Source organism: Gordionus sp. m RMFG-2023, chromosome 1 (genome assembly GCF_954871325.1).
Source record: "Gordionus sp. m RMFG-2023 chromosome 1, tfGorSpeb1-WG-v2, whole genome shotgun sequence".
Classification (NCBI taxonomy): Eukaryota; Metazoa; Nematomorpha; class Gordioida; order Chordodea; family Parachordodidae; genus Gordionus; species Gordionus sp. m RMFG-2023.
In genome coordinates, this window is record NC_088775.1 from 48,176,402 (window position 1) to 48,204,095 (window position 27,694).

General features: G+C 27.0%; 1 protein-coding gene across 3 annotated transcripts in view; it reads right to left on the minus strand.

The window, feature by feature from the left end:
- Positions 1–7,257: 7,257 nt before the first annotated feature.
- The window catches only part of LOC135931378 (DNA helicase MCM8-like), an 89,772-nt gene continuing 69,335 nt past the window's right edge, over positions 7,258–27,694 (minus strand). For 2 of the 3 annotated variants that reach the window (XM_065468441.1, XM_065468443.1), the window contains 6 exons: positions 24,788–24,986; positions 22,595–22,861; positions 21,949–22,131; positions 8,880–8,972; positions 8,645–8,785; positions 7,258–7,342 (listed from right to left, as the gene is read on the minus strand). In XM_065468441.1, coding sequence (XP_065324513.1) covers positions 8,666–8,785; positions 8,880–8,972; positions 21,949–22,131; positions 22,595–22,861; positions 24,788–24,986 — 862 coding nt within the window. In that variant the 3' untranslated portion in view covers positions 7,258–7,342; positions 8,645–8,665. The remainder of the gene's footprint in view (positions 7,343–8,644; positions 8,786–8,879; positions 8,973–21,948; positions 22,132–22,594; positions 22,862–24,787; positions 24,987–27,694) is intronic. The other variant, XM_065468442.1, reaches the window with a different exon arrangement.

Sequence of the window (27,694 nt, forward strand, 5' to 3'; positions counted from 1 at the left end):
TCACTTTTCTTCTCAAAATAAATATGGGCTGAATTAATAATTGAATGATATTTATTTTTTGATATCAACCCTTGTAAAAACTCATTTTAAAAATAAAAAATAATAATTTACCAGGATAATAGTTGCTTAATCAGCATCTGTACAATCATTAAGAGGTTAAGACAGGGCTTGTTATCTAAAAAAACATAAGAATAATTTTAAAAATATTAATGTATTAAACCTGAAGAGGAATCAATATTTCAACTCTCTAGAAAGAGTGGGAATATCATCAGAAGCTAAAATTGATGTATTCTAAATGTAAAAAAAATATAAGAATTTATAATTTAATTTACTTGAAAGAATTAAATGATATTTATTTTTTGATATTAGCCCTTGTAAAAACTCATTTCTTGGAAAATAAGGGTGTATGATTTTTATTTGTAAAAACTCATTTTTATAAATAAAATATAATTTACCCTTTCTTCTCAAAATGAATATAAGATGAATTAATAAATGAATGATATTTAATTTTTGATATCATAAATTAAAAATATTATTTACCAGGATTATAGTTGCTTTTTATTTGAGTCTTGCTTTCTTGGATTTCTCAAAATATTTCACCTATAAAAAAAGTAAATAAATAAAATTTTTTATAAATTATAAATATTATTTACCAGGATATAATAGTTGCTTTTTATTTGAGTTTTGCTTTTATAAAAAATAAATAAATTAATAAAAATAAATAAATACGTAGCGATGACATGACGTCACAATGACGTAGTGAGGACATCGGAAAATTATAATATAGATTATATGTTTTTCATTTTATAAATTATACAATTATAAATTAATTAAAAGATTTAAATAAAGACAGTTAATATTTACATGTATTTAATATTTTGATGTTTATTTTTATTTTTTTAATATATTTTTATAAGATGGTTTTTTTAATATATATATTTAAAATTTTATTTTTAAATAAATTGCTATCCAAGATTTTTGCTTAGATGTTTAAATCAAGCAATTATTAGGAAAATTACTTATTTATTTTGGAATAAATATTAGGAAGCAGATTCAAGAATTATGTTGTTATAGGGGGAGGGGTAATTTATAAGATATTAAAATATTATTTTTTGGAACATTTAAAATTAATTAGAATTAACACAATATTTAATTTATTATAACAAATCATATTTTAAAAATATGACAATTTCGAAAACAAATAGTAAAATATTGGAAAATAAAAAAAATTTAAGAGCGAAACTATATTGTATAAAATATTTTAGCTATATAAAGAAGTAAGTAAACCACAATAAATTTTAAATTAAACATTTTATAAAATGTTAATCAGACTATAGTTCATAAACGGAAGCTTAATCCTCTATACGATTGTTGTAATTTTTCAAGATTAAATCTCTATGTATATTAAGCAGAGGTAGTCCATTCAATCTTTCTGATGTCGTAATTCTGAGATAAGTTTATATTTACCGTAACGAAGCAAAGATCCTTACGTTTTTGCTTATTAAATATTGATATTGTTGCCATAATAGTTGTAATATTAATATATTTGGAAAAAGCTAAAATGTATTTTAAAATATGCAATTCGTCCATGGGTTTCTTGGAGGATATTAATCTTTCATACTAAAATTTAAATTCTGAAATGAAATTTTAATTGCCCTAAATGTAATAATTATATTACTTTGACAAAATTATAGTTCATGGCCCTTCTCTGCTATTGCCATTTTAACCATTTGAAAGATGATGAACCAGTAATTCCGATATAATTAAATATTGAGTCTGTGAATAAGTTTGTGAACAATTGGGGCCAAAACCTTTTTAAACACCCCCAAGACCCATCAAAAATAATATTCCACGAGGGTATCATGTTTTAAACACTTACCTTAATTTATTGAATATTAATTTTCAATATTTAGACTAGAGGTGGGCGCGGGCAGTGAAATTACGCGTGACCAATCTATACAATCTCAGGGGGCCCAACTAAAAAAAAATTATGGGGGGCAAAGCCCCCCATACACTCTAATTTGCAGGCTTTCGGCCCGCTTTTGCCCAGCCTTTGGCTAGATTTTATATTAATATATTATACTTTTTTAAAATTAGCTAACTCTGAACAATTATTCTGAATTTTATATTTTGTCATTTATTATATCATGCATACAAAATAAACTAGCATATAAATAATTAAAACAATACAAGACATTTCTAAAATTAATATTTTTTAATACAAAATCTATTTATAACCGTATAAAATATTTTCGATTTATAAAAAAAATTTGCGTCTAGTGATAAAAAAAAGGTTAATTAATTCGTACATATGCCTCAATTGATAATGGTTTTTAAAAACCACATTATATAATATAATTCTTAGCAACTTATATTGACAAAAGGTCCTGAAACTAATATAACTCTCCGTTACCATTTTAGACAATGTTTTATAGAATGGACTAATAAGGAAAAATATATAGGCCTAATCAAATCAACAATTCTTGAAGAAGAGATTATAAACGACCAATCCAATTTATAAACTATATGGTGGTTATTCTCTCAGATGATATGATGGAAGTTAGATAAGTAATCGAGACAATTATTGTGAGATATTAAATTTCCAAAAGATTATCTTTCATTTTTAATAATATATAAACGACTACACAGTTGACCATTATTGCTTAACTAAAATATGCAATCATATGCTCTCAGCAAGCTGTAGTAATAATCTTAACTTATATTACCACACAAATAATAGATGCTGGTTTATTTTCAGTCATAGCCATGATCACGATGTTAACTCATATCAGAATTTATTATGTTAGATAAATTGATAAAACAAACATACTAAAAATCTTTAGAAGAAATTATGTAAATATATTAAAGGTTTAAGTTATTTACCATTGTGATATGATGGAAGCAATTAAGATTATATATTATTGTCGCATCACCTCGAGTTGGTGTATTATATCTTAAAATAAAAGTAGTTAGTAATAATATCAAAAATATACTCTTATTAAAAATTTACCTCGAAACTGTTTTTCAAATAAGAAAAAATAGCTTTCCTAAAAGCACGTAAAAAAGAGAAGAAAATTTAATTTATTACATCCATTGTGGGATGAATAATGAGATGTTTAATTTTTACTAATATTTTTAAATAAATAGAAGGCGTTAAAGATATGAATGCAAATTGTTACTATAAGCATTTTTCATCAAAATTTATTAAAATATTAACTTTAATATATAATATAACTGTCAAATACGCCTGTAAAAGTGGCATTTACCTAATATTTTATTACCAATTATATATAATAGAATTATATTAAGAAATCTCATATACTTATTTGGAACTTTATAATATATTTAGGAAGAGGCAAGCTAATTAAATATAAAAATGAATAAAATAGTTGATTAGTAATTTATATACAATATTAAATTTGTTAATTTAAAATTAATAAATGATTATAGAAATTTAATTAGGGTTATATAATAATTTAAACAATAAAAGTCAATTGAGCTTAAACTGTTAATGCTAAATTAATATTTAGTGAGTGATGTTGATATTCTATTTTTAACACTGAATTTGATTGCAAGCTGACATAGTGAATATATAATTTATATGCATTAACTTATTATAATATTTTAAATAGTATTCATTTAATAAAAATTTAGATAGTCTTATTAATTTTTAAATAAAATTTTAATTTTTAAATAAAATTTTAATTTTTAAATAAAATTTTAATTTTTAAATAAAATTTAGATAGTCTTATTAATTTTTAAATAAAATTTAGATAGTCTTATTAATTTTTAAATAATATAGATTAGATAGGCTTATTAATTTTTAAATAATAAAATTAAATCTATATATTACGTAAGAGAATTATAAAAGAAATCGTTCAGGGGGCAATCAAAACAATTTATTTTTAGTTCAAGGGGATATTAAGGAGCCATTAAAAAAAAATTTTGCTTCAGGGGGCTCGAGCCCCTACGCGGACGTCACGGTCAGGGCGTGAGTGTGAATAAATTTTAAATTCCAAGGCGTGACTGGGCGTGACAGGCCTTCCCAAAATTTTCTCCGGGCGTGATCTAGCGTGAACATAAATTTCCCGTGAATTACGAAAATTTTTATTTTTAAAATTGTTTTTTTATAAATATAAATTTGCAATTTTATAATTATATTATATATTTTCTTATTTAATTTAGTTCTTTATTTATAAACTAAAACATCCGGTATCATTTCGTTAGTTCTATTTTCTTTTTATGTCTAGGCGTTGTTTATCGCGAGACTTTTTGCTAAATTTTGTTTAAACTTTTTAAAGAAATGTCACTTATATTTTATTTGTAAAGATTTTCAATCTTTAAATGCAACAGAAAGTGGAAGATTTTACAAGCTAGGCCAAGAGATAAATGTTGGTGTTACATATGGATAACAAAATATAAAAGTTGTGAACCGGAAAACTCTAATGAATACTATAGGTCTAAATATATACCATGAAATAAAATTTAAGATTAAAAGCAAATAATAATTACTTGTCCATAATCACGGATATTTGGACGGATGACTATAAAAATCTAAGTTTTTTAACCATTAAAGTACATATTATCATTAAGGATTTTAAAACATTTGTTTTGGCCACAAGGGCAATGGATGAAAAAAAACGTCAATATTAAAAGTGTTGTCAATTCAATTTTAGGAGAATATACAGAAGTAGAAAATTACTTAAATAAATGTGTAGTTGTGAGTGATAACGGAGCAAATCTTATAAGTGCATTCAAAGATGACGAAACGCTAGCATGTATATGCCATATACTAAATAATATTATGCATTATATTTTTGACAATTGTTTAACTGAAATAGCCTTAAATATAAATGGTGTAAAAAAAATAGTACAATATTTCGAACAATCTACAGCTAATAGCAAACTAAGCCACACCCTTAAACAAAATGTAATTACGAGATGGAACTCTATATATATCATGATACAGAGTTTATTAAAATTATATTCTGAAATACAGGTGCACTTGTTTAGCAAGCAAGAATTAAATAGATTAGCCACAATTGATATCAGCATCATACACGAGTTAGATAAATTTTTATTAATATTTAAAGAATGCTCGGATAATCTGAGAGCAGATTCTCGTCCCACAATAAATGAAGTTTGTCTATGTAAACAAAAATTAGTAAAATTTTGTTAACCTTCTGAACGTGATACAATAATAATCAAAACCTTAAAATACAGAACAAGATTTCTTTTAAAAGATTATTATGCAGCCACTACATAAGGTAGGCTCAATTCTAAATCCGAATTTCAAAAGACTTAAGTTTTTAATAAAAGAAGAAAAGGATGATATATATATATATAACAATCTTAAAAATGCAAAATGATATAAAATTAGATGATATGCATAAGTCGATGCCAACTATCATTTATAACTTTCCTACTTATCCTAAACTCATAAAAAACTGTATATTCTAAATGGTCAATATCAACTATCATTTATATCTTTCGTAATTCATCCTACACTCATAAAAGAACGTATATTCTAAATGTTAAAGAATTTCTAGATGATTTTGATGAAGCAAGGTGGAAGCAGGAATATTAGTTTCCCTTTTTGAGAAAATTATAGAGTAAAATTTTGTCAGCTGCAAGTTCGGCTTCTAGTGAAAGGTTATTTTCTGTAGTCAATCCGGAAAAAAAAGATGAACATTCTTCTTTTTCTAAATAAATTTCGATTTAAAGATTGTATTTATTTTTGTTATAAATATGGATTATAAAATTAGAGAAATAAATAGAATGAATTCAAAAAAGTGTAAAATTATAGAAATAGTTTTAAAAAATTTAAAACACCGTGAATTTTCGGGCGTGATATTACTTTTCGTGAGCGGGCGGGTCGGGTCAAACATTTTTTATTTGCCACCGCCGCGCCCACCTTTAATTTAGACAATTGGCTTTATCTTTTTTTTATTATCCTATCATTATTTACCCTTACCTGACAAAATCATAACAGTTAAACTTTATTAAAGAAACCATTAATTCATTTGATCTTTCAAATATTTAATTCCAAATCTTCAATAATTAATAAAACTCCTTGAAGTTTAAAATTAACCTAATTACAAAAAAAATGATTTTTGATATTATTGGTAGCTCTTTGTCTTATGAACTCTAATGAAACCTTTGCCCAATTGATGACAACACTTATCAGGCACTTTTATCCTAATCTGAATGTACTTTTTAAACTTCATCAATATATGATCTACTCCTATTAATTTTACTGAGGAAGAGGTAGAAGTAGCTATAAAATATTTAAAAAGATTATACTAGAGGAATTAATGCAATTAGCCCAATTTATCTATTATTAAACCTGCCATTAGGAAGTAATAGTATATTGGCCAATATTACGATCTTATGCAACAAAATCATTTAAGGATAAACTTCATCACAAATTATCCCGATTTTTATTTGGGTCTATCTAGTAACCTGCAAAAATGAAGCTATTTATCACACCTATGTGTTAAAGGTGAACCTAACTCTATACTTTAAAGTAAGTAGAAACGGTGGTGGCTTATAAAAATTTACTAAAAAATAAAGATAACAAAAATATTAAAAAATAAAACTTTTTGCTCCTCTATTTTCTTTGTGAGTATAAAATAAATTAAAAAACAAAATTTTTATAACAATAAATAAAGGGATTCAAATTTAACACTTTTGAAAAATATTACAATTTTTAGAGGAGGGGGGGGGGGCACTTAGCCTCTCTTTAAAATTTGAAAAAGAGGCTAAAAATAAAAAAATTAGCGAGGGGCTTATGCATTACAATACACCCCTAAAGATTAATATATATATATATATATATATAATATTGCAAAGAATGTGACTTATCCTTTTCCAAAATTTGAGAAGTTTTGTACAAAACAAAAAAATTAAAACATATAAATTATATATATTTATACAATTTTATAAAATACTGAATAGATATATTGAAAAATTATAAAATCTGATTCCCAGGTAAAAAAGATAGGCTTCAATAATACAGGTGATTCCATGAATGCTTTCTTTGAATAATAATATGAATATAAAGAAAATCAACAATTTACATTTTTATACCAAAAAATAATAAATTTATATTTAGTGGTAGCCGATAAAAACTTGAAACAGAAATTATATTGTTATTAAAACGTAATAATAATAAATAAAATATATTAATTAGATAATTTTCAAATAACTATTAGAATGCCACTTTTTTGAAACTGATGACAGCGCGCCATTTTTTTGGGGAAATTAGCGAGTGTATTTTTTTGTTATTGAAAATTAGCGGTAGAGGAAAGAAAGGCCCTGCTTTTAAAAGTAGCGTTATAACCTATAGAAGAAAGTATATAAATTAGGTAATAAATAAAAACATGATTGGTATTATAGCAAAATATAAATAATTGGCAAATGACTAAATTAGGATTAATCATAATTTATGTTGTTGAATATGTTGATCGATGTTATTTTATTATTTATTTTGGCAATATTTTTTTTATATATCAATTTGTATTTAAATTTAATCGGTGAAAATTTTATATTAACATTTTTTTTATTACATCAATTTGTATTAGTTATTTTTTTTTATTATTGTTTAAAAAAAAGAAGATATATAAAGAGAAATTGTTTTTGTTGAGAGATAGAAAAAATGTAATTTATCTTTGAAAATAAAAATGTAATTTAAGTAATATAAAGATTAATCTATATATATAATTATAAATAAATATTTGATTTTATAGTAACCATTTCTAGATATTTTTGAATTAGTTACATGAGTGTAAATAATATTTAAATGTTTATATTTTACTGTCTGAGGCGTTAATTTCATATCATATTATATTATGTTCAATTGATTTAAAAAGTATATATTTTACTGTCTGATGATATATTAGATATATAAAAATCGACATCTTTTAAGTTAAAAACAAAGAATAAAATATATTTAATTTTATTATACCAGATTCCATATAAAAAATAAAATTATGTTTATTATGATATTCTCATATATATATTCTAAAATTTCCCAATCAATACGAGCACATCCCAACCGAATCCCTACATTGACCATTGTTATTTTTGGCAGTGCTTGGTACAATTTCTTACCTCCAACTAGATATAATTTGACAGAGAGAATATTTAAAATTTTAATTTTATAGGGCTGAATAGTATTTATGGAATAATCAATTATCCTTATTAAATTCTGTTCATTTGTTTTAATTTAGGAATATTTTATGCAATAATAAATGTGTTCTCTATCTAACAAGTTTAAAGAGTTGGAATAGGATTTTAAAGATTCAAATAAAACCGAGATTATTATTTACGCGAACGGACCCTTATTTTTACCTGAACAAAAATTTGCTAAGTTAAGATATCTGTGAAAATATTCATTAAATTTCTTTTTTTAAAAAAAATTTCAATTTAATAGGGATCTTGGAGAGTGGTGGAAAAGTGATAACTAATAATGATATGTTTGTGTGTTCTACTTGATCTGCAAATGTACAATCACTACTAGTTAGGCATAATTAATGGTGATTTTTTAGTAATATTTTAACATTATAAACAGAAATGGGTTAGTTTTATATTAAAATATAATGTAAAGGTTTATATATTATTTTAGATAAATATTTTTATAAACCTGTAAGCTGTACATATATTCTTATCCATTGAATTCAACTTTTGTCAATTTGTAATTAGAGCTACCGCGATCAACGAGGAAGCCTTGAAAATTGAGTGATTGAATGAAATCTAGAGGATTCTTCGATCTGATGTGATAATCCTGTAAATGATAATGAATTATTTGGGGGAAATGTTTAATATTTTTGAAATTATTTTTAAACATTATTATTAATAATTTAAAATTTTGGTTGAACTTTAATTATCTGCAATAATTCTCGAGTTGAATATATATCACCATCTTGTCGTTGTTTTGACAATTCCCGTAAAATTTCGATAAATTTTTTTGGCTTAAAAAAGATAATTTAATTTTGTTTTAAAATTAGTAAATAAATTGCTAGAAATCAAGTCTCTTTACTTTCTTTTTCACCCTAATATTTTTATCACAATAAATTTTTACACAAGAATTTTAGATTAGATGATAAGATTTCATGAATACCGTTCAACTTGATTGTGATACTTGACAGTTATTTGTAATTTTTAAATGTATAAAAAACGTATACATAAGAGGAACCAACCAAGGACGCACACAGAACCGTTTAACCATTATGATGCAGTCAGATGTTTTCCTTAAATATAAAGGGACCCACAAAAATAGAATTTTTTTTAAATAATACGGTATAAACTATATTTACACAATCCTTATTCATATTTATATATTTTATTCATATATACTTCAAAACTTGAATACTTTATTCCTTAAAAATATCATATTGAAATATTTCCAACAAGATTTTTCGAAATTAGAAATGAAACGACATTTAAACAACGCAAGATGAGGTAAGTGTATGCAAAATTTGTAAATTGGACAAAAAGTAATTACTAACTATGAAAAATCTCCTAAATCTGAGCAAAATCATTTTAAAAAAAGTATATAAAATGATGGAAAATATAAGAAAAATGCAAATAAGGAAATATTTTATAGAAGTGATTGGAGTGGTGATGAGAAGAAATAGACTGGGGTGGTTAGGGTATTCATGGTAGAGATGCACGTTGATGGAGGAAGGAAATTAAGGCTTCGAGGAAAAACCAAGACGACCTGGATAAAAATAAAACGGACGATATGAGGAGAATAGATAGCACAAAGAGCGATGGTCAGGATCGTAAAAAAAGAGAATGGGAATAAGAAGGGAAACGGGGTTAAGAATATCGTTTTAATTTTTTTTAATGTTAAAAGATTGAAACTTTATCGATATAAACATTCAATTAAAATATTGAAAGGAAGAAAATATAGAGGAAGTTAAAAATTAAATAACTTCCAAAATTAGAACGGTTTTCTATAGGCAGCAAATTTCTTGTTATATAAATTCTAAGTATATATGCTTGGAGAATATCATAATAAGTTATAGAAATATTATGAAAACTTCTAAATACATTTCTTTAGAAAATAATTCACTATTTTCTACTAATGAGTTCTTTTTGAAAAAATATTATTTTTAAAAAAAATGTACCATATGTTAGCAAATAATGGAATAAAAAAAGAACGATATCTAAAATCCTAAGTATATGTGAAAATATTTAGATTAATATTCAATCAAGCGATAGAGAGAGAAAATAAACGAAGCTAGTGACAAGGTAAATTCCTAATAATGTAATTGGAGATAAAAATACACTAACAAAATTGTTTTCATTAAGCTATGCGAGTCAACTAGACCATTTTCCATAGATCCAAAATAAAATTCCGTATAGTAAATATGAAATATTAATATTTTGGTTTTAGATATTAGCAACTATATCATTTTAGTTATTAAGAGGAATGAGACAAGGTAACCTTGATAAAGTTTAATTTAAATTTTATGTTAATCTTTTATATTTAGGTTCAGTTTTTATAGATTAGCAATATCGTTTCAAAATATCCGCAATTTATCACCCTTAGATAGCAAGAAACCATCAATAAAAGGTTTTAAATTATATTTAAAAATCACAATGATTTGGGAAATTTAATATAATTAACCACTGCTACATAATATTAGCCATATTTTTAACCTTTCCAGGTTACAATGACAGAATAGTAAAATAAGTTATATAAAAATTATCTATTCAATTAAATCTATTAAACAAAATTAACTAATTTATGCATGGTTGGTGTAATATATTAACTTTAAATAAATTGTATTTTGTTATTTTGGTTTAAGGATACATTTTATGGTAATAGATTAAATACATAAATTATTTTGTAAAAATTTTATTTCATATAAACACCACATTGACGAAGATTACTTTATAAGAGACGTATTAAATTAAAAAGGTTAAAATTATACCTAACGAAAACTTGATATGAAGATATTTCTGAAGAAAAACGAAGAAGCATCAACATCTAGTCAATTCCATATTCCAGAATTCGTCAAAGAAAAAGTGAATATTGAATATTATGTATATAATTTAGAACTCATATTCAAAGTAAAAAATATTGTCGATCAAAATAAAAAAAAGATTTGTTACTAATTTCCAATACCAAATTAATTTAGAGAGCATTAATTTAATAACTTTATTTGATCGTTTGGAGAAAATATTTAAGGATATCTTTAGTATTTCCTACATAGAAATAATTTTTATAATTTAAAAAGAGGCGGAGAAACTATTATAGATTTTTCGATCAAATTAAAAAATATTTGCTCATTATGGAATTTTAAATAGCCTGTTGATTTTTTAAGAGATATTTATATATTAGGAGTAGGGCTACCTGAGTTGGATAAAGAACTTCGGTCAATACAACATGTATTTTAGGAATAATAACTATATTAACGATAATAAATTCAATAATAATAATAGTAATAATGCCAACAAATTCAATCATAATAAATATTATATTCCTAATAATTATAAATCTAGTTATAAACCTAACTTCATACAAAAGAAAGTCATATGCTTTCGATCAGGGTTGGCATGTAGGTTAATTGAGCGGAGGAGTATTTGACTGGTCAAATACTCTAAAATATTATTGGCGAATAAATATTTTATAAATTAATTAGTATGCATTAAAAGCATGTTTATCAATCTTATTAAGTTATAATTTATTAAAAATATATTCGTATCATAAAGGAATCGATAACAAAATAATTTTTTTTAATACTAAAATAAATAAATATAATAATTTAGCTAAGTCATGGTTTATTTTTTAATGAATTTAAATTTTATTTAATATTTCACCCAGTATAAATTATATTGATTCTCATTTATTTTACTTCCATTTGCTACATTTGAATATAAAAATTAATTATATTTTTTACAAAATAATTTATTCAATTCTGGTAAAAAGTTACATATTATATTATATAAAATATTAAGCCAAATTATTGAAATAATTGGCGATAATTATAAAATTGATTAACTTTACAATAATCAAAATCTTTTTTAGTTAAATTTTAATATATTAGGGATTATGGTCAAACCAAAGCATCAAGTTTGAAGACATTTTCAAGAAGTATGCGATGGTAAATCAGTTAAAGCGGTATGCAGGTTTTGCAAGATGTCCTATATTACCCACGTTGATAGAATGGTCAAGCATTTATTGAGCAGCTGTACTATGTGCCCTGCCATAATTAAGGTAAAATTTTATTCAAATTCCAAAATATCAACCTCTATAAAAAATCATATAAATGTAATTTGTAATACTTCTAGCAGCTCTAACGTAGAATTGGGCGAAATTAAGTGAGAATGATTATCAAATCGAAATATTTTGTCTTGTGACTCAAAAAAATTTGATTCCATTATCTCTGACCAATTGATCAATTGTTTGCAAAGGCTGTATATGTGATCAATTTACTTTTCCACATCACTGAAAATCCTTACATCTAAGAATTCTTTAAAAAATTACGTCCTATTTGCTGCTTATCTTTTAGACAAAGCGTCAGGAGATATGGAGGCGAGAGTTGAAGATATAATAGATAAATCTCCTCACTTATCAATTGTATCAGATGGCTGGAGCAACATAAAAAACGTGAGTATTATAAATTATATGGTGATGACGCCTGTTCCAGTATTCTACAAATTTTTAAATAGTGAGGAAAATCGTCATACGGCATATTATATTACCCAAGAATTTAAAAATGTAATTAATGAATTGAATCCGGTAAAATAATATTCTTTAGTTACTGATAATGCCGCTAACATGAAAGCAGCCTAGAATTCTAAAATCTGAATCTATTTAGAATCATATACAATGTTATGGTTGTGCAGCGCATACATTGCAGTTATCCTTTCACGATTGAACGACTTCAGTTACCATATTTCAATAATTAAAAAAATTATTAAATTTTTCAAGAATAAACACATATTAGCTGCAGTATTTTCCCATAATATGAATCAACATGGTTAACCATCTACATTAAGTATAATTAGCCAAACAAGATGGGCATCATCAATAATTGCATGAAGCGAATATAAATATGTAACAAAAGCATCAGTTGTTGTAGAAGCTGTATGTGATATTTGTCCTATAGAAATTACAAAAATATATTAAATGAAGAAATATTTTGAACGAAAAATTTAAAATTTTTAGATATACTTCAAATTTTAGCTACCTCATTAATGAAAGTGCAAGGGGACAAATGTACTTTAGCTCACGTAAAAAACGAGATGCTTGGAAAAACACATAATACAATCCATGATTCTATATTTTCTCCATCTGAAGAAAAAAATTAAAATTATGTTTGAAAAAAGAAAAAATGATCTAAATACATGTGCTAACAATAATGCTTATTTATTGGACCCCCAATATCAAGGGGAGCATCTTACTAGTACTGAACTTGATGAATCATATAATATAATACAAGAATTAGATATTTTACAAGGTGGTGATAATCAAAATATTTTAAGTGATATAATAAATTTCTAAAGTAAAAGCGACATATTTAATAGCCAAAATATGTGGTAAGTGGTAACTTCCATAAGAAACAATCAGATTTCGGCCTCAAGTTGGTGGAACGCATTTTGCCCACCTTGCCCTTTAAGAGAAGTAGCTAATATTTTACTAACATTTCCTAGTTCAACTTCTTCTTCAGAAAGAAATTGGTCAGTTTGGGGAAATATTCATATGAAAAACAGAAATCGATTGAAGACTTCTACAACAGGAAAATGGTAAGAGTATATCATAACTTAAGATTGATTAAAAATATTAAAGAAAATAATGTATTGAATATGAATCGAAACAAGACTCTGCTACGGTGGGCGAAACAACTATGGAATGAATTAAAAAAATATTATGAAATTTAATATTACATAGATTCATTATAATATTATATATATATATATACAAAAGAAACTTAATAATGGCGTAAAAACATTTATTTGAATTTGACCGGTCAAATATCGGCAAAACCAACCACATAGCAAAGATTGTAGAACTCATGCCATACAGATGATTCTACCACGTACACCTCGCCTGTCATTCATTTCCTAACAAAGCTACCATAGATACGAAGATAAATGACTTGCAGTTTACAATGGAATTCGATACCGGAGCTGTGTGTAATGTGATAGATGAAGTTGCCTGGAGTTGCGGCAAACCATCACTATCATATAAATTAGTGGGATATAATAATATCAAAATCAAGTTCTGGGTAAATATACAGTGAAAGTTGAACTAAAAACATTTCAAAACCTATTTGGGTAGTTAAAGGTGAGAATTCCCTTTTTTAAAATGTCTTTTCTTAAAGAATTTGATTTAAAACTTCAAGAAGAAGTTCGGATTATTAATATAAACATGAATGTTTCCACTTTAAATACTATTGCTTCAAAATTTCCTCAAGTTTTTAAGAAAAAATTAAGAGAAATAAAATTCCAACAAGCTGTTTGTTATCCGCATACAACCGAACGCATTACCGATAGCTTTACCAACAAAAAGAGTTCCATTTCCGCTGCGTTGAACCACTGAAGCTGTTGGACAGACATTTAGACGAAGGCATTATCGAAAAGGTAGATCCAACAATTCCAATTACATGGGCTACGCCAACGGTTAATATCTTAAAGAAATCCGGAGCCGTGCGGATATGAGGAGATTTTTGTTTAACAATCAACAAATATTTAGCGATAGATAACGATTTACTATCAACTTTCATTGACCTGACAAATAGGATAGCGGGTGGTAAAATATTTTCGACGATAGATTTAAGAGATGCATTTTTACAATTCGGAGTTAGTCCAAAATGTAGGGACTTTTTAGTAATTTCGACTCATACCGCTACCAAAGAATCTCATTTGGGTTGACTAGCGGTCCGATAATATTTCAACGCTTTATACAAAACCTATTAAAGAGAATTCCTATGATTAGTATATTTTTAGACGACGTAATTATTGCAAGCGAGAATAATTTTGATCATATAGTTAATCTAGAAGAATCATTAAGAAAATTTGATAAGGCTTAACTGAAAACGACGACCGATTAAATTAAAATTGGAGAAAAATCAGCTACTTATTTATGTCATATTATTGACGAATTCGGAATTCACCCAACAGAAGATAAGATTAGTGCCATAAAAAATTGTAAAACACCGTCGTTAAAGAAACGTTCGTTTCTTGGAATGATGAATTACCATGAGTCGTTTCTAAAATATTTACATTCCATTTGTGGGCCTTTAGACCGACTAACGAGTAAAAAATGTTAGTTGGTTTTGGTCAGCTCAAGAAAATGAAATATTTAATAAAGTTAAAAATATATTATCAAAAGATACAATAATTCCTTATTCAGTCTATATCCCTGTCGTGATTTTTTGTGACGCTTCCGAAGATGGTCTAGAAGCTTTAATTGCAAAGATTTCTAACTGGCGAGGAGAAACCGATTGCTTACGCATCGATGACACTTTCAGCGGTTAAAAAGAATTACGCCACCATTGATCGGGAGCCATCGGCGATTATGTTCGCTACGAGAAGTTTCATCATATATTTATGGAAGACATTTTATTTTGGTTACGGATCATAAACCTTTAAAATATATCTTAGGTGAAAAAAGAAACCTAAATAAAATAACAAAACCGTTTAATACGGTGGGCGACGAATCTGTTAAATTATGACTATGAGATAATTCATAGACCTGGTAATTAAAACATATGCGCCGACGCTCTATCCCGTTTGGGGGTAGAGAGAACAAAAACCAATGAAGTTAGAAAAAAATTCGAAGATGAAATCAGATAATTAAAAATTAATTTAATAGAAGATTTATCTTTCACTAGCAGTAAAGTCGTAAGTGAAACGAGCAATGATATCTATCTGAAAGAGTTTATTAAATTAATTTAAAATAATTGGTATATAGATAATATAAATAATTATTCGGAGATTCTAAAAAATTTATTTTAATTAAAGATATTTTGTTCGAAGAAGGATTAGTAATTTATAAAGATAGAATTATCATTCCCGATAATCTAAAGAAGGAGGTTTTAAATTTTATTCATCAAGGACATCCTGGGATAGTGGTGATAAAATCATTATGTAGATACTATGTTTTGTGGACGAATCTTGATCGTGATGTTGAAGAGTTTGTTAAAAGATGCAAGAGTTGTCAGGAAGGAAGGCCGGGATCCAGAGAAGTGCCGTTATGCCATTAGAACATTCCTACCCGACCTTAGGCCCCGTATTTGGAGAGTATAGGTTAATTTGCGTATACGCTTTCACCAAATGGGTTGAAGTTGCAATTTTAACTCATATTAATTCGGCGAGATCGCTAGATTTGGGTTACCTCTCGACATTGTCTCAGAAAACGGTACTCAGTTTACTAGATCTAAATTAAAAACATTTCTTTTTAAAAACAACATAATTTTAGATAAGCCTCTTATAGCCCCAAATCGAATGGTTTGGCTGATATACTTGCGATAAAGACGCGTTTATAAGCTGGAAGGAGATGTGGAACTCCGGACCAGTTAAATTTAGAGAATATTTTAATTACTCACCAAAATATACAACCAGTAAATCCACTGCCGAAATGATGTTTGGAAGGCTGCTCAGGACCATGCTAGATCAATGTAAACTATCTACGATGGAAAAGACTGAAAAAGCATTATAGAAATAAAAATATTAAAAAGATAGGAACGTTGAACCACGTGAATTTGAAGAGAAGAAAAAGATATGGGTAGAAAAACGAAAGGACTGCGGGATGGCATGAAGGGACAGTGGTTCAACGCAAAAGTGCGATATTGTATGATGTCGAGTCTGAGGGTATTATAAAAAAAACAAGCATGCCGACCAACTGAGGGATGCTTATGTACAAGCTAAGGAAATATCCACAACAATGACTGAAGATTTGGAAGATGCAAAACAAAATGAAAATACAACTCTTAAAAAAAGAGTTTCGAAACCCCCATTACGTTATCATGATGAATTCAATGAGGAAAACTGTAATGTATTAACTTTAAATAAATTGTATTTTGTTATTTTGGTTTAAGGATACATTCTATGGTAATAGATATATAAACGATTTATTATTATATATATTTTCTATTTTATTTCATTATATATATATAATAGCTGATAGCCCGTCAAGAATGACGGGTAATCAGAATAATAGTCAAATGAGAGGAATAGATGATCCGTATTCATCCTTACAAGATTTCTATAAATTTTTAGAGAAAAGACCAAATATATTATGAAAAATATGGACTAAAAAAAATATGATTTGTGAGTTATGATATTTATAATTTCTTTTAAGAAATTTTCCACATCCAGGCGCAATGGCTTTTGCTTTCTCACTCCGTTTAAAATCTACATTCTTCTCAAAATATCATTTAAAAGCTTTTAAAACCTTCCTAAATACTCTTTTAAAAAAAGATCTGCCATCATAGATTCGAATCAATTAAGAGGGCACCTGATTATCTCACAAATACTGTGGTGGTGTCCACCCCATTGCAATGGGCTATTTAGAAGATTATTTGCAAAAATAATTGCCATGGGTCAAAACCCAGTGTCTTAACTTATTAAGTATTCAATTAGGATTTGGTGTTAAGGGAGAAGGCATAGCTTCGCATGCCATTTGTAGTCCAAAATCCTCCTTCTAACATGGCTATTATCAAAGTAGACTTTAAAAATGTTTTCAATAGCAAATTTTGTGAACATTTCATAAATTGTTTTTATCCCAAATTTCCTGTTTATTCAAAATTCCTAGAGACATACAACATTAAAACTCCTTTATTCAGCCCACATGTCAAAGATTCTGACTAAAGGATTCAGTAAGGGGAAAACGTCCTAGTTTATATTTCCTTGGTATTCATTATCTTAAATCTAATTTGATTTGGATATAAATATTTGGTATCTTGATGATGGAATAATCTGTGATGCTCTTCCTAAAATAATTGGTTTTCAATTTCTTGAAACCAATTTTAGAAGACTCATTCTTAATAAGTCCAAATCCGAAATCTGTTTCCATGATAACAATATACAAAACCCTCAGCAAAATTAAATTTTTTATTTACATAAATAATAAAAATTAAAAAAAATAAGGAAATTAATTTAAAAAAGGTACACAAAGTTGGATTAACAAAAAAATGCATGCTGGGATTCGAACCCAAAGCCATTAGATTCGTAAGCGACACTTTGCCGACTAGGCCACAGACGTTTTTCAAACTTGAGGACTTTTTAAATATATATGATAAATTGTGACACTGTGACTATCACACCGCTTTTATGTATATTATTATAGATAGATAGATATATGTTTATGATGTATAAGATGGTAATGTTAGATATTTTTTAATGGATGCTTTGATGAATAAGTGTTTGATATGGTATGATGCTTAAAAATACTATTGACTATTACGTTGTGAAAAATTTTAAAATATAAGAATACTATTTAATAGTTTAAATTTTAAAATAGCAACAAATTTTGAATCGTATGTGAATATGTAACACTTAATTATTTTATCTTCTATTTAATTAATTTTGCCAGATTAAATAAAAAAAAATCTTTACTGGGATTCGAACCCCATAACCTTCAAATTTGTGAACGAGCCTCTTGCCGATTAGGCCAAAGATGCTTTTAAAAAATCGTGTTTAAATATATATTATAAATTGTGACACTGTGATAGTGACACGGCTTTTATATATATTATTATTATAGATTATAGATAGATATTATTAGATGTTAATTTTTTATTATATAATTTATAAATTTAAGTAAAAAACATTAAAATAATACATAAAAAGCCAAATCAACCTATATAATAATTTTTATACATTGGACAGGCAAGTTAAACAAAATTTTTAAATAAGTGAGCAAGCAGGTGTACCAAAACTTGCCCATTGAAAACCTCTAATCAGGATGACATCAGAAACAGCAGATCATAATGGATTTTACCTCTGCCAAAGAATCCATTTATAAATGATATGCGTCTGCCACTTTTATTTTCCCATGCATTTACCACCAGATCTGCAAATCACAACATTTTCAGGTCCAATGGGAATTTAGTTAACATCTCAAAGGACGGAACCATCAAGTTGGATTAAGAAAAAAAATTATTGTTGAGATTCGAACCTAAGCCTATCAGATTTTTAATCGACGCTCTTACCGATTAGGCCATAGACACTTTTCAAAATTCACGATTTTTGTGATGTGACTCTGACACTGAGAGTGTGACGGCTTTTATATATATTATAGATATTTAAGTTAGTTCTAGTATATATATATATATATGATGATTTATAAGATGGTAATGGAAGATGAATGAATGATTGATAAGATATGATTCTATGGTGATTTTTATTGGACGAATATTTTTTTAAAAATATAAGAATCAGAGACCTGCAGGCCCGTCCCTAAGCCCGGGTACCAGGGCCGGGTCGTATTTTAAATTTTTAAAAATACCCGGGCCGGGCCGTATTTTTTTAAAAAATTTATACAACATGAATTATTATATTCGTCAATTATATATGGTTATAATGATTATATATAGTTATGATTAATATAATGTTTGGTGAAAGTTAACACTAGCTAACACTCATAGTATCTATTACATAATAAAATTATAGTTTTCCTGCCATGGAATAAATACGCAAAGGATTAAATACATTATTATATAATATATGTTATATTATTAATTAAAATATCATTTTTACTTTTTTATAAATACATAGTATTCTCAAAATATTATCTACACAAATTTTTTATAGTATCAATTTGTAATATACTAAATATCTGTTAAGAATAAAAAAATAAATAATATAGTGTTGTTAAACGGCTCGAGCCGATTTTTAAAAACGGCCAACTCAGTTTTTTATCCAGAAAAATATTATGCAAGCCTGAAAATTTTGCTCATAGAAGGAGCAAAGGTTTAGACATATAGTATCGAAATTTCGAGGCTTAGTCAATATTTTTCTGGCGAAAATATTGAGAACCGTTTAACAACATCAGCATAATATACTTGCTTATTAAATGATAATAATCGCCGAAAAATATGATAAAATACGAAATAATGAATTTTATGTATATACCAGATCGAATATAATTTAAAAAAATTCCGAGCCGGGCCCCCAAATTTTTTTTTTAAATATCCGGGCCGGGCCTAAAATTTTTTAAACTCGGGCCGGGCCGTAAAAAATTTTTGAAAAAAAATCCGGGCTGGGACGTACAAATGGTACCTCTGCAGGTCTCTGATAAGAATACCTATTTAATTTGAATTTTAAAGTAGCTACAAACTTTGAATCGTATCTATTTGATTAATTTTGCCAGATTAAGAAAAAAAAATATTTAGCCAGATTAAGACAAAATTTTTTTGCTGGGATTCGAAACTAAGTCCATTAGATTTGTAAACGACGCTCTTACCGATTGGGCCACAGACACTTTTCAAAATTAACGATTTTTTAAATGTATATATTATAAATTATGAAAGTGCGACTGTCACAGTGTGAGTGTCACAGCGTGACATAGATATCAAAGATCTGCAGAGGTACCATTAGCTCGGCCTGGATTTTTTTTTCAAAAATTTTCTTCGGCCCGCCTTGGTCCCAATTTTTTCAAAATATTATTTATTTTTGATTCTTATAGCTAATAATGGCGATTTCAAATATTTGCTTTTAAAATATACGGCCCAGCCCGGCTCGGATATTTTTTTTAAAAAAAATTTTAGGCGGCCCGGAAAGGGTATATTAAAAAAATTAAAATACGTGCAGGTCTCTGATATATATTATTAAACACCACAGCTGGCATCGAACAAATATAGCTTTAAATTAAAGAATCGCGGCCAAAAGGTTTCGAATATTTATCTCAAACATATATTATTCTTTCTAGTTGATTCTAGTTTTCCTTTCTGAAAATTCATATATTATTTGCAACCATTCTGATGCAAAGAAAGTTATATTTAAATAATTGAGTTTTAATTGGAGGTGTACCGAAATAGAAAAAAAGAAAGAAAAATCTTAAATTCATAATTTTAGTAATATTTCATCATTATATATTTTTTAAAATATTTATTTTAAATTTCAAATAATCACTTGTTTAATAAAGATATATTAAAACTAATAGAATCGGAATATTTTTTAAAAAATAATATATTAAAAATTATATGAACTAAAATATTAAAAACAAGAAGGGGGAGGGGGCGGGAGGAATAAATAGATATATTGTAAATATTGTCTGTCATAGAGCTGAGAACGGAGATAATATTGAATCTGCATATCTCGAGAGGTATCTTCCTAGGTAAATTTTCGTTGGGATCTCCAGTGATGACTTTTTATTAAAGTTTTTAAGAAGATCGCTTCTTCCCAGAAGTTTTCTAATGTGGTAGTAACAAAGGGTAAAAAAATACGCTTTCTAATTGTGAATATGTGTTGCCTTTGGATTTCAACAACCGCAATGCATTCATATTGTGCGATAGATTTCGCAAACGAATCTATAAGGTATAATCACATACCAAAGATTGGTCTTTCGACCAAGGCGTAGAGACAAGGTCTGCTCTTTTGTTGTGAGATATTTAGTTTTGAATTTTTTTTTAGAAGAGAATGAAATATACAAGAATTTTAAAAAAATAAAATACCAATCTAAAAATATAGAGAAGCGCGAGAGACAAGTTATTTTATTTAATAAAAAATAATTTTCACAAACCCCGACCATTTTTATAAAAATAAAAATTTATAGCAAAATTGATTTAAAAAGAATCAACTAAATTTTAGAAGATAGGTATCGGCCAATAAACATGATATAGATGAAAGAAACCAAGAACATAGACCGATACTAGGCTGCATCTCTGCTCTAAATAAATCTTGATATTAAATAACGGGGCGGGGCAAAAATTTTCTAGGCTGATATTGCTGTTACGCCTCAGAATAATTATTAATTACAACATTTACCTGAGCCTTATAACTCTTTCCACAAGAATTATTAATATTCGTTATGCTGTTATAGAATTCGACCTTGTTTTCCATCACAGTCATGGGCCTGTTAGCTCCCCACATACTGTGTTTCATGATGTTGATTATATCGATGGCATCTTTTTCATCGGCTTTTCCCCTTAAATCTAATTTAGCTCTGGCCTTTATGTGTAAAAATAATCAGTAAAATAGAAATTAGTATTTAAAAAATGTATATTTACATAGGCATATTCAGGATTTTTCTGGGGGGGGGGGGCACTATTAGGTGGGTTTATTTCATAATTTTATCGGAGGTCTTTACGACCACTTATTGAAGGTCTTGTAAATATTAAATTTTAATAAGTTTTGAAATATAGCCTTTAATTAAAAAAGTTATTAATTTTTACTAGTTTTTCTTTTAAATTATATTTTATAGTAAAATATTATATACATTAACGAGGAAAATTTTTATTATCTTAAAATGATATTTATGAATTAAGATGGAGGGTTAAGATTCTGTATATTTATGTGTATTAAATATAAAAAAATTTAATCAATGATTTATCCTCTATTTTAATTAACTCATACTTTCATAATTCTGTTATAATAAAAATAATTTCCTTTTTTGAATTTTGAATAAATGAACTTCGGTGAGTCTAATCAGCGATTCCAATTGCCTAATGGTGATGGGTATTCCCAACATATCGCAGCTTTTAGTCCTCAGTTCGAGGTAAAACTCTCTGATTAAACTTTTGGCCCCGGGCATTAATTCGACGTTCGTCACATATGTTTTAGCATATTTCAAGTATTTTTTAAGCAGAACAGTCGGCAAAAGGGATTTCTTTTTGACAATGTAAGATTCTCGAAATTGAGCTATATTCTTATCGTTAATCGTTACATTTGGCTCCAAATCCTATATGATTTTTAATTTTGCGGGAAAGTATTATTTGTTTAGATATAAATGTGTGGTAAACAAGTAAGGTTTACCAATGAACTAAGTGCTTTTAAACAAAATGGATTTTTTTTGAAAATATCCACTCTGTATGATAAAGACATAACATTTCCTTATAAAATGAAAATCTACCTCTAAACACTGCTTACCGCTAAGATGTGGGAGTTTAAAGCGGAGAAAAATGCCTCATTTATTTTTAAATATCTCGAGAAATAATTATATTAGAGCAATAATTTAAATTCTATTATATAGTTTAATAATATTTCTGTAATATGCAGGGACTCGAACATTTATTTATAACGGTTTAGTTTGGTTACGGTTCAATATATAAAGATTCATAATGGTTAAGGTTCTTAAAAAAAATGTATAAAGGTTCGATTCTGTTCACCTAATTTTAAAGGTTTATAAAGATTCAAGGCGGTTATATAAAAAAAATTTATATTATTTTTATTGAAGCAACAGCATTGAATATGATTTTAATTAATAATTATGAATATTATTTATTACAATTTTTGCCATCACTTAAGTTAATATATTGTTTATTTATAAAATAGATGAAATAAATTAATTTTTATTATAAGTATCTATGAATAATATATAAAAATCATAACACTGTAAAAAAATTTTATTAATGTGTTTTTATCCATTTTTTAACCCTGATCATAGAATTCAATGCCTGCTAAATAGAAAATATTATGGTTAGATTTTGATATTGATGGGAAAATAAGCATCAATTTTTTTATAAGTAGGAATTCATGTTCTTTAGAATGGTGCATATGAATAGGTTCCAAATTAGCTCTATGGTCACCTTTAAGAATGATTTTGCACTTATCTATATCACAGGCTGATTCATTTAGGAGAATATTATAAGTAAAAAAGGAACGGACAGGGTTTCTGGTGAGGACCATTTAAATTTTTTCTAAAGAAAATTAAAGTAATATTTATATTATCAACGTACAATAAAAAATATGAGGTCAGAGCAAACAAATATTGTAAAATTATGATATTGATAAACGAATTAGAATATACCATGAATTTGTAAAGCGACAGCATATGGATATTATTAGTTAAATGATTTACAATCCCTCACATCTAAAAAATAATATAAAAAATAGATTTGAACAACTTTGCAAATACTTGCATTCCAAGATAATACAAAATCTATAAAATAAAGGCTATAACAATAGTAATGCTTTAAAATACAAATGCCAAAATTCTATAAAATAATATATAAAACTAAAACCTAAATTTGGTCATTTTAAAATTTATATGGTAATAATGGGTTTCCATCAAACTACTTAAGGGTAGGTGGTGCTATTATGCTTAAATTAATTAAATAAATGCAATTAAATCGAAAATCTACAAATTGGTTATTTGGACATTTTGCATACAAAATAGGAATATGGCTCAATACTATAAGATGCAGTTAAAAATTGAGGATCAATTTAAGTCATAGTGAAAAAAATTAATACATACTTTTTATGGATATTAAATAAATATTATGATAATTCAATCATAAAATATTTAAAAAAAATATATATATATTCATATTTGTAAAAGTCAATTTTATATATTATCATATTTTTTGATAGTATATAAAAAATGGTAACTCCCCGCCAAGTTACACCACTAATAAGAGATCTTCAAAACCCGATTCTATCAGAATACCCAACCTACCGATCGGACCAGTTTGGGTCAGAAAATTATGATTAACTTTTATTTTCGTATAGAATTAATGTTATGTTGGGTTGAATTTTTCTTAAAAAAAAATTTGGGGTTAGGTCGGGAAAATGCCTTTTTTCATACGAATCGGGTCAAATTGATCCCTTAAAGGTTTTAATTTATAACATGACAAAAAATATTAAATATATTTATATGATATAAAACTTTGAATACGTTGCTAAAATAGGAAGTAGTCTTAATCTGAAGATCCCCGTGATTTTTTGCGGATTGAATTAAATTTTTATGGCTGAATTCGCTATGCAAGGCTATCACATGTTCAGAGAGCATTGCGTCCATTTCCTGATTAGCCCGATCAGTCATAACGAATATCAAATCGAATCTTGACAGGAGAGACGCACTCATTCTAATATACCGTTAGGCATGATAACGCAATAAAAATTATGTGATGTGATAAATTATTAAATACAACAGAGAATATTTTAATTTAAATAAAAAAAAACATGAGAGTTCACAATTAAATTTACTTTATAATTTTTTTTATTAATTTATAAACTTTAGTCATTTCTTACTATATATGAAATAAATAATTGTGGTTCTTCAATAATTTATTTAAATATTTTTGTGTTCGTAATATAAAATCACTATGGTAAAATTAAAACTAAAAATGTAAAATAAGAAATTTGTAGTCTTTTTAGGATGTTTTAAAACAAATATACAAAAAATAATGGTTATTAATTGCGCTGATAAGCTTAAAAATTAACAGTTATCGTTATTAAAAAAAATATACAGTTACCATCGTCACCTCAAAAAAGGTTTAATGGTTATGTTACCGTTGTTTATAACATGCAACGGTTACAAAAGCTCTTCGTTACATAATTAAAAAAAAGAATATATTGAATAGAAAAATAAAGAATTTAATATTCATTTCTTTCTAAAATTTAAAATAAAAAAGCATATAAACGAAACAAGTTTATTCGTAATTTATTGTTTTCTTGAAATTAATATTCATTTCTTTCTAAAATTTAAAATAAAAAAGCATATAAACGAAACAAGTTTATTCGTAATTTATTGTTTTCTTTTCCGTTTAATAGCGCATTTCAGCCAGCTTCCCTTTTGATTCCCTTTCTTCATTTTTCACTGTACTGGACATCGCTATATGTAGGATCCATTTTTATCATGTCATCCGTTATCACTTTCATCTCTGTCCTTTTGGGTCTTCCTCGATTGATCTCTTTACTTTCAAGGTGCATCTTTTATCTAATCAACTTTCGCCCAACATGCTCAAATAACCTCAGTATTTTTCTCCCACCGTTCCAACGTTCTATTCCAATTTTCTTGTAATCATTGTTTGTTTTTCTCCCTCACTCCCTCATACATACCCCACACTACCATCTAATCATTCTCATCTCCTTTTTTTCGAATTTAGCTTCACGTGCCATTTTCATTGCCAGTGATTGAACCATCGACTATACAACTTCTCAGATAGCTTACGTAAGCTTTTCCCTTTCAACTTTAGAGACTTTTTATTTCTTAGAATAGACGACATCGTTCGAAACTTTTCCTCCGCATATCTGATCCTTGCAACAACAACATAATTATCTGGCTTTAACTTACAATAACATAAGAATCTCACTTTTTACAAAGATTATCCTTTACCAATATCCTCCGAGATTGAATGTCTATCCTCCTTTTCCATCACAAGGCCAAATGCCGTATTCCTACATGTAAAGTAACTCGACCAATCATTATCTTTGTCTTTTCTGTATTCATTTTTAGCCTTTTGCGTCCATAGCCATCTTCTATCCAATAATTTTATCCTTCAGTTCTTCCTCGTTGTTAGTCACACGGTCATCAGTCTATAATAGCCCCCATGGAAGTCTTCCGCGCATCTCTCTATAACCGCGCACATTACTGGGATAAATAAACATACAGAACGAATCCTTCGTGTAGTCCTCTTCATGTACTTCAATCCGTTTTTTGCCCCCCCCCCATATGTTGCCATTGCCATAATCAGCCATTCTTCTATGCCTGATTTTATCAAGGCCCATCTACAGTGGTATATTGCTTAAAAATTTGGATGGGGTGGGAAAGCTACGATTTTTTCTATATCAAAAATATGATATATATAAAATCGATTTTTTTTAATATTATGAATAGAATAAATTTTTTATTTATTTATATTTTGAAAATAATGTCACAAATTTAATACCACCGATATTTATACAAATTAAAAAATATATAAATATGAATTTAAAAATTTTCATTAATCTTTCATTTCTCCGTTTCCTTTGGGCTGTATTTTTTTTAAAAGGTTTCATTCACCTGCGATAATTTCTTTTCCATATTTTGATATATGGATCTATTTCAATATCGAAAATCCATTAATAATGAACCTTAAATTTGACAAATTATTTACTCAACTAGCTCGATTATCTACAATGATCAAAATAACAAGATGAAAGCCCCATACTTGAGCTATTTCAGGATAAAGTATCACACTGCTAAGAAATTTTTCATTAGGAATATCTTCATCGATATATTGCCAAAACCCAGCAATCGTTTCATATTCATTTCATTTGAATATTTTTTTTATTGCTTCTTGCCAAATCACACATCTAAGTTTTTAGGCCAATTTGATTTTTGAATAAAGAATATATCGAACACATATAAATAAAATATTCTAATAATTTTACCCCTCGTTTTCAAGGCTATTAATTAGACAGGACTGTATGATACTTTTTACTTATATCATAAATTGTTAATTTTTAATTTAATTAAGTCTAGAATTTTTTTAATGGTATATTTTTAAATAAAAGTTTAATTAATGAATCGAGCGACATCAGTAAATATTTACCTATAATACCGCGTCTATATGAGAGGAGGGTAGGAGTGATTTGACTTCATTTTTATGGAGGGGGGGGGGGGGTAACCCTCCAAAGGAGGGTATATAAATTTATTTCTCATTAATTCACATATACAATTTTAATAGTTTGAAGTTTTACACGCTCGTGGTAAATGCTTAGATACGGTTAGTAACAACTAGTTAACTATAACTATATCCAATTAATATTTATTTGTTATTCCAAGTCTAATTAATAATGAGGCCTGAAA